This window comes from Emys orbicularis, chromosome 8 (genome assembly GCF_028017835.1).
Source record: "Emys orbicularis isolate rEmyOrb1 chromosome 8, rEmyOrb1.hap1, whole genome shotgun sequence".
In the NCBI taxonomy this organism is placed as follows: domain Eukaryota; kingdom Metazoa; phylum Chordata; order Testudines; family Emydidae; genus Emys; species Emys orbicularis.
The window spans coordinates 43581332-43592457 of record NC_088690.1 but is presented as its reverse complement, the minus strand read 5'-3'; the positions used below and the strand labels follow the sequence as shown (position 1 = coordinate 43592457).

Below are 11126 nucleotides of genomic sequence, written 5' to 3'. Positions count from 1 at the left end.
TTTGCAACACGAAGGGAGAGGTAATTACGGCTTAATTTCTTCACACTGAAACAGAGTACAAATAGCTTATTACTCAATGCGCAAAAAATCCTGCTGGGGGACATAATGGACTTTGCATGAATAGTTGTCAAAATTAGGTATGGAAACCAGAGGATACAAAGGGCTTAAATACTTGTAATGTTATAATTAAAACCCATGCTTTTTGTACACTACATGATCAATAATGCTGAATGTTATTTCAGCTCCCAGGCACTGAATCAACACATCAATCTGTAGTAACTCATGCTGTACCTCAACCAAATGCTGGACCCATTGATATCAATGCAATCAAAACTACATTTTTCAACAATTTTCTAGGTTTTATGGAAAATTCCAAATGTTCAAGATTCCTCTGAACTAACAGACAATGGCACTTGTTGCTGAACAAAGCAGTTCTACTGAAATAACATTAGGAAAGCCAGAGGGATAAGAGGGGCATTTTTGGTTATTAGATTAACTAGAAATGTCTATCCTGAGTATTTTAAATAAATTATCTGAAACCAACCTGCTCTTTGGAATCAAACTTATTTTCCTCTAAATAGCAACATTATGGGGTTAGCTTCTGCCCTTATAAACTGTGAATTGTAAATATGCATTTTATATTATTAAAATATGGATTACATTATTTGAAGAAAAGAATCAGTAGCAGCCAGCTCCTATTCCTCAAATTCTTTAAGGACACTTCAAGTTCTGCTTTTTGTGCTTAAAAAATGGTCTTTTACAGTTGTACATTTTTAATAAAGTCTGGTAAATGTCTATCAAATAACATTAGCTGAAGGACTGGATTCATCGATTTAACTTTTTAAAAAAAGCATAGTATGCTAAAGAGGATGAAATAGCAAGATGTGATATTAGGCACCTTGCATATAAAGAGATTGCAAACGTAAACTAGAAGCATTTAAAAATTAGAGTTACTGGTTTGTGGCAACAAGCAAATTATGGATAGTTTTACAGGAGTAAAAGTCAGTTTAAATCAGTGTGTACAAAACCAACATCCTTAAGTTTCAGGAAAAAAACAGGCCCCTTTTGAAGTCGTGTGCCCGTTAGAATGAGCTATAAAGCTAGCATTGGTGCTCTTAGGCTCCATCACTCTCCATAAACAATTTAGTACTGCAAAAAGTTTTGTCTATTTCATAAAAACACCCTTCATACTTTGTTGCTATGGTTTCTCAGCTTTAACTTAAACCCAGTAACCTTATCAATACTTTCTATTCAAAAATTTGGAAAACAGAAACTGGCATGTTTTATCTGTACGATGTAAACACACACTAATGGCAACTTTTTTATGAAAGGATCATTTTTACATTTCTTGTAAGCATTTTGTCATCTCCCCCACAATCTCACTCTAACTGCAGTTATTACAAACAAGTTGTATTTAATAAGTTTTACCCATTAGAACAGTCCAAATTAAAAAAATTACACAAGCAATGGGAAATAGAAAAATACTCCTTTTAAATACCATAATTAAGAAGAAATAGCTCTTATCTAACAGTATTCAACAAAATTTGAACTCTAAGGTTTCCTTTAAGCTAATATAAATAAAACATTGAGTTCAATAATGAACAGTTTATACTATACACTTATGAAAAAGTAAAACCTATTAAAAACCATGTAAAACAAAATTTTCTTAATACAGCCTAAGAATTAAGACTTCAAATTTTACTTCCAGAGAAGGAACCTAAATACCAATTGATTCAGAGAAGAATTTGAAACCTTCAGAGTGTTAAAGAATAAAATGGCCACAATATTGTTTTGATTCATTCAAACCTATCTGATCATATTGGTAAACTGTATGGCTAATTTTCAGCAAAACTAGGTTTTCTACTGCAATTTAGTACTAAAATACATCTAAACCTCAGGTTTAGTACATCTAAACCTCAACTGTTAGATTGTCATTCCACCAGAAATCTTTTTTTAAAAAATAAGCAAATACTTTTACAGCTGTCAGCAAAACAATGCTTTTGTTAAAAGATCTTTAATTCTCACCTTTTGCTAAAACTAATACATTTTAGACCAAGCCATTCCATTTGTGCAAGTTAAAGTACAGTACATTTTGGTCAAAATGTTTCATGCCTCGAAGTGTAACAATGGACAGATAGTGAAGCTGTTAGTGATTCTACACAAAAAAGGTGAGGCCTTTGCCCAGAGATTGATTTTTCAGACTGCAGAGTGCATGTATACTATATAAAGTGCTTCTGTTAGTAAATTATATTGGCAATAGTTAGTCTAGATGTCCATTTATTCTTAAAAGCTTCATTTGGTAATCTATCCTTCCCTCCTCATCTCCCATCCGCAGGAACAAGGCACCTTCAGCTGTAAGAGATATACTACCCAACTGCGAAGGGTTAAGCTAGAAAAAACGTGTTCACAGTGGTGTTAAGCTGCTGACTACTTTTCACCTGACACTATCTTCCATTGAGCTTTAAGGTTCATGTGTTATTGAAATCACATTTGGAAGAAGCTTTACTTTTTGTTTAGACAGCTGAATCTCACTTACGGAGATTAAAGTTTTATACCCCAAACCATAAAATTATACTATCCTCAGGCATACAAGACCAGCTTGTTGAGTGCTTTACTGTGATTTGGTAATTCTGATGTGAAATTTTAAATATATTTTGTCATTTACATAGGGCCAGAAGTCATACTGATGCACTTAAGCCACCAGATTTTATTTACAAGTAGCAACACATATTGTTTGATGTTATTAGACCTAGTCACTTGTATTTTGCTTTTATATATTTGTCTCTACCATCTGCTACTCAACCTTACAGTTAATTATGCTCAATGCATTTACAAGTTTAATATTACTGAAACAAATAATTGGACATCTTAAAGCACAACTAAGTTGTTTTCTTGGAAACATTAACCCCATTTTATATTAATTATGGCCTGATAGAAGGAATTAGCCATTATAGCACTGAAATGGCAAGTAATATTTTAAAAGTTACTTATGCAGAATTATTTCTAATGGTAGAATTTAAGTTTTGAACTAGATTAATTTAAGACTAATTTTTTTCTAAGGGGCTTCTTCTGAAAGCCAAGTTGCAAACAGAACACATCGTCATCACTAATGAACTTCTATATAAAACTATATTCAAGTAGACACCATTTATCAGGTTTCCACAAGATGTTTTACACGTAAATTACAAAAGCAAGTAATCCACTAACATTAGGTAACAGTCACAACAATGGTTATACACTTGTACAAGGCATAGATACTAAAAATTGCCTTTATACCACTGTAGACATGAAGGATCTTTTATGAGCAGGAGGTACTCAGACAATTCAGACCAAATGTGAGTTGGCCTCTTGAAAGAGTCTATCTCATCACATCAACTTTGATAACTGTTGGGATTAAATGAACACCTCTTAATTATCCATGGAGAAACTCTACAACTATTCTTCTGTTCAAGTCCTGCTGTTCTAGCGTTTAATCACCACTTGCTCATATGCTCCGGATCCTACCCTGAAAAAAATAATGCAAAATAAGTTTTCAGTTCTAATTTAAATGGAAGATACTAACTAATACTGAATATAGAACAATGGAATTTTTGTTTGCTTAAAAATTCAGAGAAAAAACAAAATGAAAAGTGTTTTCAGATGTCTATTTGAATGTATAAAACTGTTATAGTACAACAGCAGAACATGCAGGTTAGAAAATGCCTTATGGCATTGATCAATAATTGTTTTCATTTATATATTATAATATATTTATATTTTCAGGCAAGTACAACAGATGATATTTCCCTAGTACACAGTGGTTATGTATGGCCTATTGTTTAAAAAACACTTAAGTCTCACAAAGCCAGTAAAGTTGTATTATTTACCAGAGAAGAAATAAAAGCATCAGTTCCCTCAATCTGGTTACAAGGAGGCACCTGTAGTCAATTATTGGATGGTGTCATGAATTAGTCTTTGACTATGTCTACACAGACCCACAGTGCAGACTATGGAGTGTGAATTGCAGCATGCACCGAATTGTTGAGCTCTAATTATCCTGTGTGGATGCTGCTGGTATGAACTAAAAGGTTGCTAGTTCACATGAACACAGCCCTCTTTCAAACAGGACTATGTTAATGCAAATTACCTTTTAGTTCATGGCACCAGTGTCCAAACAGGGCAATTAGAAGGCAGCATGCTAGCATGCACTGCAATTCACAGCTCTGAACTGCAGGACCAGGTAGCCCTTAGACACAGAATTAAGTCTCTTGCTGCCTTCCCCCTTTACAGAGCACACTGTCACTTGTGTGGTGTGTGCACAACAAAAACACTAACCCAGGAACCAAACCCTGCAACAAACCCCAGTGCCAACTATGTCCACATATCTATTCAAGGGACACCATCATAGGACCTAACCACATCAGCCATACCATCAGGGTCTCGTTCACCTGCACATCTACCAATGTGATATATGCCATCATGTGCCAGCAATGCCCCTCTGCCATGTACATTGGCCAAACCGGACAGTCTCTACACAAAAGAATAAGTGGACACAAATCTGACATCAGGAATTATAATGTTCAAAAACCAGTAGGAGAACACTTCAATCTCCCTGGTCACTCAACAACAGACTTCAAAGTACAGACTCCAATGAGAAACTGCAGAACTGGAATTAATTTGCAAACTGGACACCATCAAATTAGGCCTGAATAGAGACTGGGAGTGGATGGGTCACTACAGAGAGACTAACAAATTGATTTAGTTTAAGGTGCCACAAGTACTCCTAGTTGTTTTTACAAAAACTAAATTTCCCCTTGCTAAATACTCACACCTTCTTGTCAACTGTTTGAAACGGGCCACCTTGTTTACATTGGTTCATTAACACTACAAAAGTGATTTCCACCCTTTCTTGTCAACTATTGAGAATTGCCTACTTCCAACTTAAATTAAATTGGCTCGTTAGCACTGACCCTCCACTTGGAAAGGCAACTCCTGTCCTTTCATGTGCTGTGTATTTATATCTCCCTACTGTATGTTCCACTCCATGCATCTGATGAAGTGGGTTTTAGCCCACGAAAGCTTAATGTCCAAATAAATTTGTTAGTCTCTAAAGTGCCACAAGGACTCCTCGTTGTTTTTGCTGATACAGACTAGCATGGCTACCACTCTGAAACCTATATCTGTATAGTCTGCTTGAGAGATCAAAAATGAAAGAAGCGGGAAGGGTAAGTCTCAGAATTTACAAATATTTGAAGGATGAAAACACAGAGAAAAAAAGATTAATTATATCGAAATAAGAGTAGCAGCTGTGGGATTAAATTGAAGGGAAAAACTAATTGAGTACCAGGAAAATATCAGAGAGTTTAGATACTAAAAAAAAAAATAGTCAAGCTGACAGGAAAAAGGCTTCCTGAGAGCAATTAGCCTACGGAATAATTAGACCCAGAGGAAGTCTGTAAGGCCAACATTTTTGAACCTGGATGCTTACAGTTAGGCTTTTGAATACATATTCAGATACGCAGACTGAAACTCAGGTCACTTCCAAGATGCTGAGCAACCCCAGCTCCCAAATGTTCAGCACCTCTGGGTGCCTAAATATGGATTTAGGGACTTAACTTTAAGCATCCAGGTTTGAAAATGTTGCCTTGTATTATCCATATCATCTGATTCATTGAGAAAATGGAACTGGCATATATCAGAAACAAAATATTCATAAAAACCTAGTACAATATGCTTTTGCTAACTGGTACCTAACAAGTATTAATGGTTCAAACTACATACCTATTGGGTAGATGATGACTTCCAAAAGAAGTACTCCCCCCAGGGCCCACAAATAATCTCAGCCCTTCTTCTACAAAGGAAAGAGGTTAACATGTTTAAATATGACACCATCAATGTTGCCAAACAAATATTCTCTAAAGAATCTTTTTAAAAAACATTTAAAAATCCATGAACTTTGTAAATGATATTTAAAAACGTTTGCATCTGAAAACAACTGGGACCCAATCATAATAAGCTGTGCTTCAGGGAAGGCAATTTTCTTGTAGGATTGCCCCTGCCCTTTTCTGCACAGACTAAGGCCTGGTCTACACTACGAGTTTAGGTCGACTTTAGCAGCGTTAAATCGAATTAAGCCTGGACACGTTCACACGACGAAGCCCTTTCTTTCGCCTTAAAGGGCCCTTTAAACCAGTTTCTTTATTCCACCTCCGACGAGGGGATTAGCGATAAAAATCGGCCTTAGCGGGTCGGAATTGGGGTAGTGTGGACGGAATTCGACGTTATTGGCGTCCGGGAGCTATCCCACAGTGCTTCATTGTGACCGCTCTGGACAGCACTCTCAACTCAGATGCACTGACCAGGTAGACAGGAAAAGCCCCGCGAACGTTTGAATTTCATTTCCTGTTTGCTCAGCGTGGAGAGCACAGGTGACCACGCAGAGCTCATCAGCACAGGTAACCGTGATGGAGTCCCAGGATCGCAAAAGAGCTCCATCATGGACTGAACGCGAGGTACGGGATCTGCTCGCCATATGGGGAAATGAATCAGTGCTAGCTGAACTCCGTAGCAGTAAACGAAATGGCAAAATATTAGAGAAGGTCTCCAAGGCCATGAAGGACAGAGGCCATAACAGGGACGCACAGCAGTGCCGCGTGAAAATTAAGGAGCTAAGGCAAGCCTACCACAAAGCCAGAGAAGCAAACGGAAGGTCCAGGGCAGAGCCGCAAACATGCCGCTTTTACGCGGAGCTGCATGCCATTCTAGGGGGTGCAGCCACCACTACCCCAACCGTGTGCTATGACTCCCTCACTGGAGAAACACACAGGGAAGCGGGTTCGGGGTACGAGGAAGATGAGGATGGAGATAATGTAGATAGCTCACAGCAGCAAGGAAGCGGAGAAACCGGTTTCCCCAACAGCCAGGATATGTTTATCACCCTGGACCTGGAACCAGTAACCCCCGAACTCACCCAAGGCGTGCTCCCAGACCCTGAGGGCACAGAGGGGACCTCTGGTGAGTGTACCTTTGTAAATATTACACATGGTTTAAAAGCAAGCGTGTTTAATGATTAATGATTAATTTGCCCTGGCAATCGCGGCCAGTACAGCTACTGGAAAAGTCTGTTAATGTGTATGGGGATGGAGCGGAAATCCTCCAGGGACATCTCCAGAAAGCTCTCCTTCATGTACTCCCAAAGCCTTTGCAAAAGGTTTCTGGGGAGGGCTGCCTTATCCCGTCCGCCATGGTAGGACACTTTACCACGCCAGGCCAGTAGCACGTAGTCTGGAATCATTGCATAACAAAGCATGGCAGCGTATGGTCCCGGTGTTTGCTGGCATGCAGACAACATCCATTCCTTATTGCTCTTTGTTATCCTCAGGAGAGCGATATCATTCACGGTCACCTGGTTGAAATGGGGCGATTTTATTAAGGGGACATTTTATTCAGAGGTGCCCCTTCCTGCTCTGCTGAACAGAAATGTTCCCCGCTGTTAGCCATGCGGTGGGGGGGAGGGGTGAAGTGATCATCCCCGAGAATTGGGTGTGGGAGGGAGGAGGGGGGTTGGGTTTGTGCTGCATGTTAACCCGAAAACCGCAGCCCCTCCTTTTATATTGCAAACCCATTTTAAATGGCCAATCCAATGGGTGCTTGATATGGGAAACGAGGGCGCTGCTGTTTGAAACCATTCCCACATGTTAAGAAGGTTAAAAAAGCCAAAAGACTGTGGCTTACCATGGCTGCCTGCAAGCCGAAATCTGTGGCCTGGCACTGCGTGAGTGATCTCTCACACCAAACCGGCAGGCCCTCAGTATAAGAGGAAAAATGCGACCTTGTAACGAAAGCACATGTGCTGTGTAATGTGAACAGCAAAATTTAACGTGAAAGAGTGTACCCATTGTTCTCTAAAATGTGTCTTTTTTAACCACCTCTCCCTTCTCCTCCACCAGCTGCAAATGTTTCTCCTTCACAGAGGCTAGTGAAGATTAGAAGGAGAAAACGGCGGACGTGGGATGATATGTTTACGGAGCTCCAGATGTCCTCCCACGCTGACAGAGCACAGCAGAATGCGTGGAGGCAGTCAATGTCAGACTACAGAAAAGCACAGTATGAACGAGAGGAGAGGTGGCGGGCTGAATCGCGGTATGAACAGAGCAAGTGGCGGGCTGAAGATGATAGGTGGCGTCAGCTTGCAGACAGAAGGCAAGAGTCGATGCTCCGGCTGCTGGAGCATCAAACTGATATGCTCCAGCGTATGGTTGAGCTGCAGGAAAGGCAGCAGGAGCAGAGACCGCCGCTACAGCCCCAGTGTAACCAACAGCCCTCCTCCCCAAGTTCCATAGCCTCCTCACCCAGACGCCCAAGAACACGGTGGGGGGGCCTCCGGCCACCCAGCCACTCCACCCCAGATGATTGCCCGAGCATCAGAAGGCTGGCCTTCAATAAGAGTTAAATTTTAAACTGCAGTGTGTCCTTTTCCTTCCCTCCTCCCCCACCCATCCCGGGCTACCTTGGCAATTATCCCCCTAGTTGTGTGATGAATTAATAAAGAATGCATGAATGTGAAGTAACAATGACTTTATTGCCTCTGCAAGCGGTGCTCGAAGGGGGGAGGGGAGGATGGGGTGGTTGGCTTACAGGGAAGTAGAGTGAACCGGGGGGAGGGGGAGGCGGATTGTTCATCAAGGAGAAAAACAGAAGTTTCACACCGTGGCCTGGCCAGTCACAAAACTCGTTTTCAAAGCTTCTCTGATGTGCACCGCGCCCTGCTGTGCTCTTCTAACCGCCCTGGTGTCTGGCTGCGCGTAATCAGCGGCCAGGCGATTTGCCTCAACCTCCCACCCCGCCATAAATGTCTCCCCCTTACTCTCACAGATATTGTGGAGTGCACAGCAAGCAGCAATAACAATGGGGATATTCTTTTCGCTGAGGTCTGAGCGAGTCAGTAAGCTGCGCCAGCGCGCTTTTAAACGTCCAAATGCACATTTCACCGCCATTCGGCACTTGCTCAGCCTGTAGTTGAACAGGTCCTGACTACTGTCCAGGCTGCCTGTGTAGGGCTTCATGAGCCATGGCATTAAGGGGTAGGCTGGGTCCCCAAGGATCACGATAGGCATTTCAACATCCCCAACGGTTATTTTCTGGTCCGGGAAGAAAGTCCCTTCCTCCAGCTTTCGAAACAGACCAGAGTGCCTGAAGACGCGAGCATCATGTACCTTTCCCGGCCATCCCACGTTGATGTTGGTGAAACGTCCCTTGTGATCCACCAGGGCTTGCAGCAGCATTGAAAAGTACCCCTTGCGGTTTATGTACTCGGTGGCTTGGTGCTCCGGTGCCAAGATAGGGATATGAGTTCCGTCTATGGCCCCACCACAGTTTGGGAATCCCATTGCAGCAAAGCCATCCACTATGGCCTGCACGTTTCCCAGAGTCACTACCCTTGATATCACCAGGTCTTTCATTGCCCTGGCAACTTGGATCACAGCAGCCCCCACAGTAGATTTGCCCACTCCAAATTGATTCCTGACTGACCGGTAGCTGTCTGGCGTTGCAAGCTTCCACAGGGCTATCGTCACTCGCTTCTCAACTGTGAGGGCTGCTCTCATCCTGGCGCTTCAGGGCAGGGGAAAGCAAGTCACAAAGTTCCATGAAAGTGCCCTTACGCATGCGAAAGTTTCGCAGCCACTGGGAATCGTCCCACACCTGCAGCACGATGCGGTCCCACCAGTCTGTGCTTGTTTCCCGGGCCCAGAATCAGCATTCCACGGCATGAACCTGCCCCAGTAACACCATGATTTCCACATTGCTGGGGCCTGTGCCTTGTGAGAGGTCTATGTCCATGTCCATTTACTCATCACTCTTGTGGCCGCGCTGCAATCGCCTCCTCGGCTGGTCCTGGTTTTGCTTTGGCATGTCCTGGCTCTGCATATACTCCAGGACAATGCGCGTGGTGTTCATAGTGCTCATAATTGCCGCGGTGATCTGAGCGGGCTCCATGATCCCAGTGGTAGCTATGGCGTCTGGTCTGAAAAAAGGCGCAAAACTAGTATCTGACGGACGGAGGGAGGGAGGGGCGAGTGACGACATGGTGTACAGGTACAGGGAATTAAAATCAACAAAGGTGGCTGTGCATCAGGGAGAAACACAAACAACTGTCACACAGAATGGCCCCCCAAAGATTGAACTCAAAACCCTGGGTTTAGCAGGCCGTTGATTTCACGGAGGGAGGGGGAAGCAAATGAATACAGAACAAATCTATTTTTTACATCTTAAGCTGGCGGACGACGGTGCAGCATGACTGATAGCCCTCGGCATCTTCTGGGTGCTTGGCAGCAAATACTGGGCGCTTGGCAGTTAGTGTACTAAGACTGATAGCCATCATCGTCAAGACGGTTCAATAGGACTGAGCATGTCTGCCCAGGTGCCTCTGATCGAACCGCAATATGACGACGACAGATATCAATCTTAATACACCATCTACTGCCAAAAGGCAAGGGGCTGCTGCTGTGTAGCAATGCAGCTCCACGTCTGCCAGCCTCACGTCTGCCAGCACCCAGATCGCCCGTGGCATCTTCTGGGTGCTTAGCAGAAAATACTGGGCGCTTGGCAGAAAATGGCATACTACGACTGATAGCCATCATCGTCATTGTGAAGGCAGCAGAATATGACTGGGGGGATGGGGGACTGGGGGACATACGGAGTTCCAGCCACTGCTGTACGACGACGACGGTTACCAGTCGTAATACACCATCTACTGCCAAAAGGCAAAAGGCAAGGGGCTGGTGCAATACAGCCCTACGGCTGCCAGCATCCAGATCGCCGATGAAGGCTACCAGTCATGCTGCACCGTCTACCGCCAAAAGACAGTTAGCTGCTGCTGCTGTGTAGCAATGCAGTACCAGGTCTGCCGGCACCCAGATGACATACGGTGACGGTGAGCTGAGCTGAGCGGGCTCCATGCTTGCCGTGGTATGTTGTCTTCACAGGTAACCCAGGTAAAAAGGCGCGAATCTATTGTCTGCCGTTGCTCTGACGGAGGGGGAGGGGCCTGACGACATGTACCCAGAACCCCCCGCGACACTGTTTTGCATCATTCAGGCATTGGGATCTCAACCCAGAATTCCAATGGGCGGCGGAGACTGCGGGAA

At 43.2% G+C, this 11126-nt stretch overlaps 1 protein-coding gene across 1 annotated transcript in view; it reads right to left on the bottom strand.

Moving 5' to 3' along the window:
- Positions 1-3462: 3462 nt before the first annotated feature.
- EEIG2 (EEIG family member 2) overlaps positions 3463-11126 on the bottom strand; it is a 54026-nt gene continuing 46362 nt past the window's right edge. The window contains exons 10-11 of the mRNA XM_065409867.1: positions 5761-5830; positions 3463-3505 (exon numbers count right to left, since the gene is read on the bottom strand). Of these exons, the coding sequence (XP_065265939.1) occupies positions 3463-3505; positions 5761-5830 (113 nt within the window). The remainder of the gene's footprint in view (positions 3506-5760; positions 5831-11126) is intronic.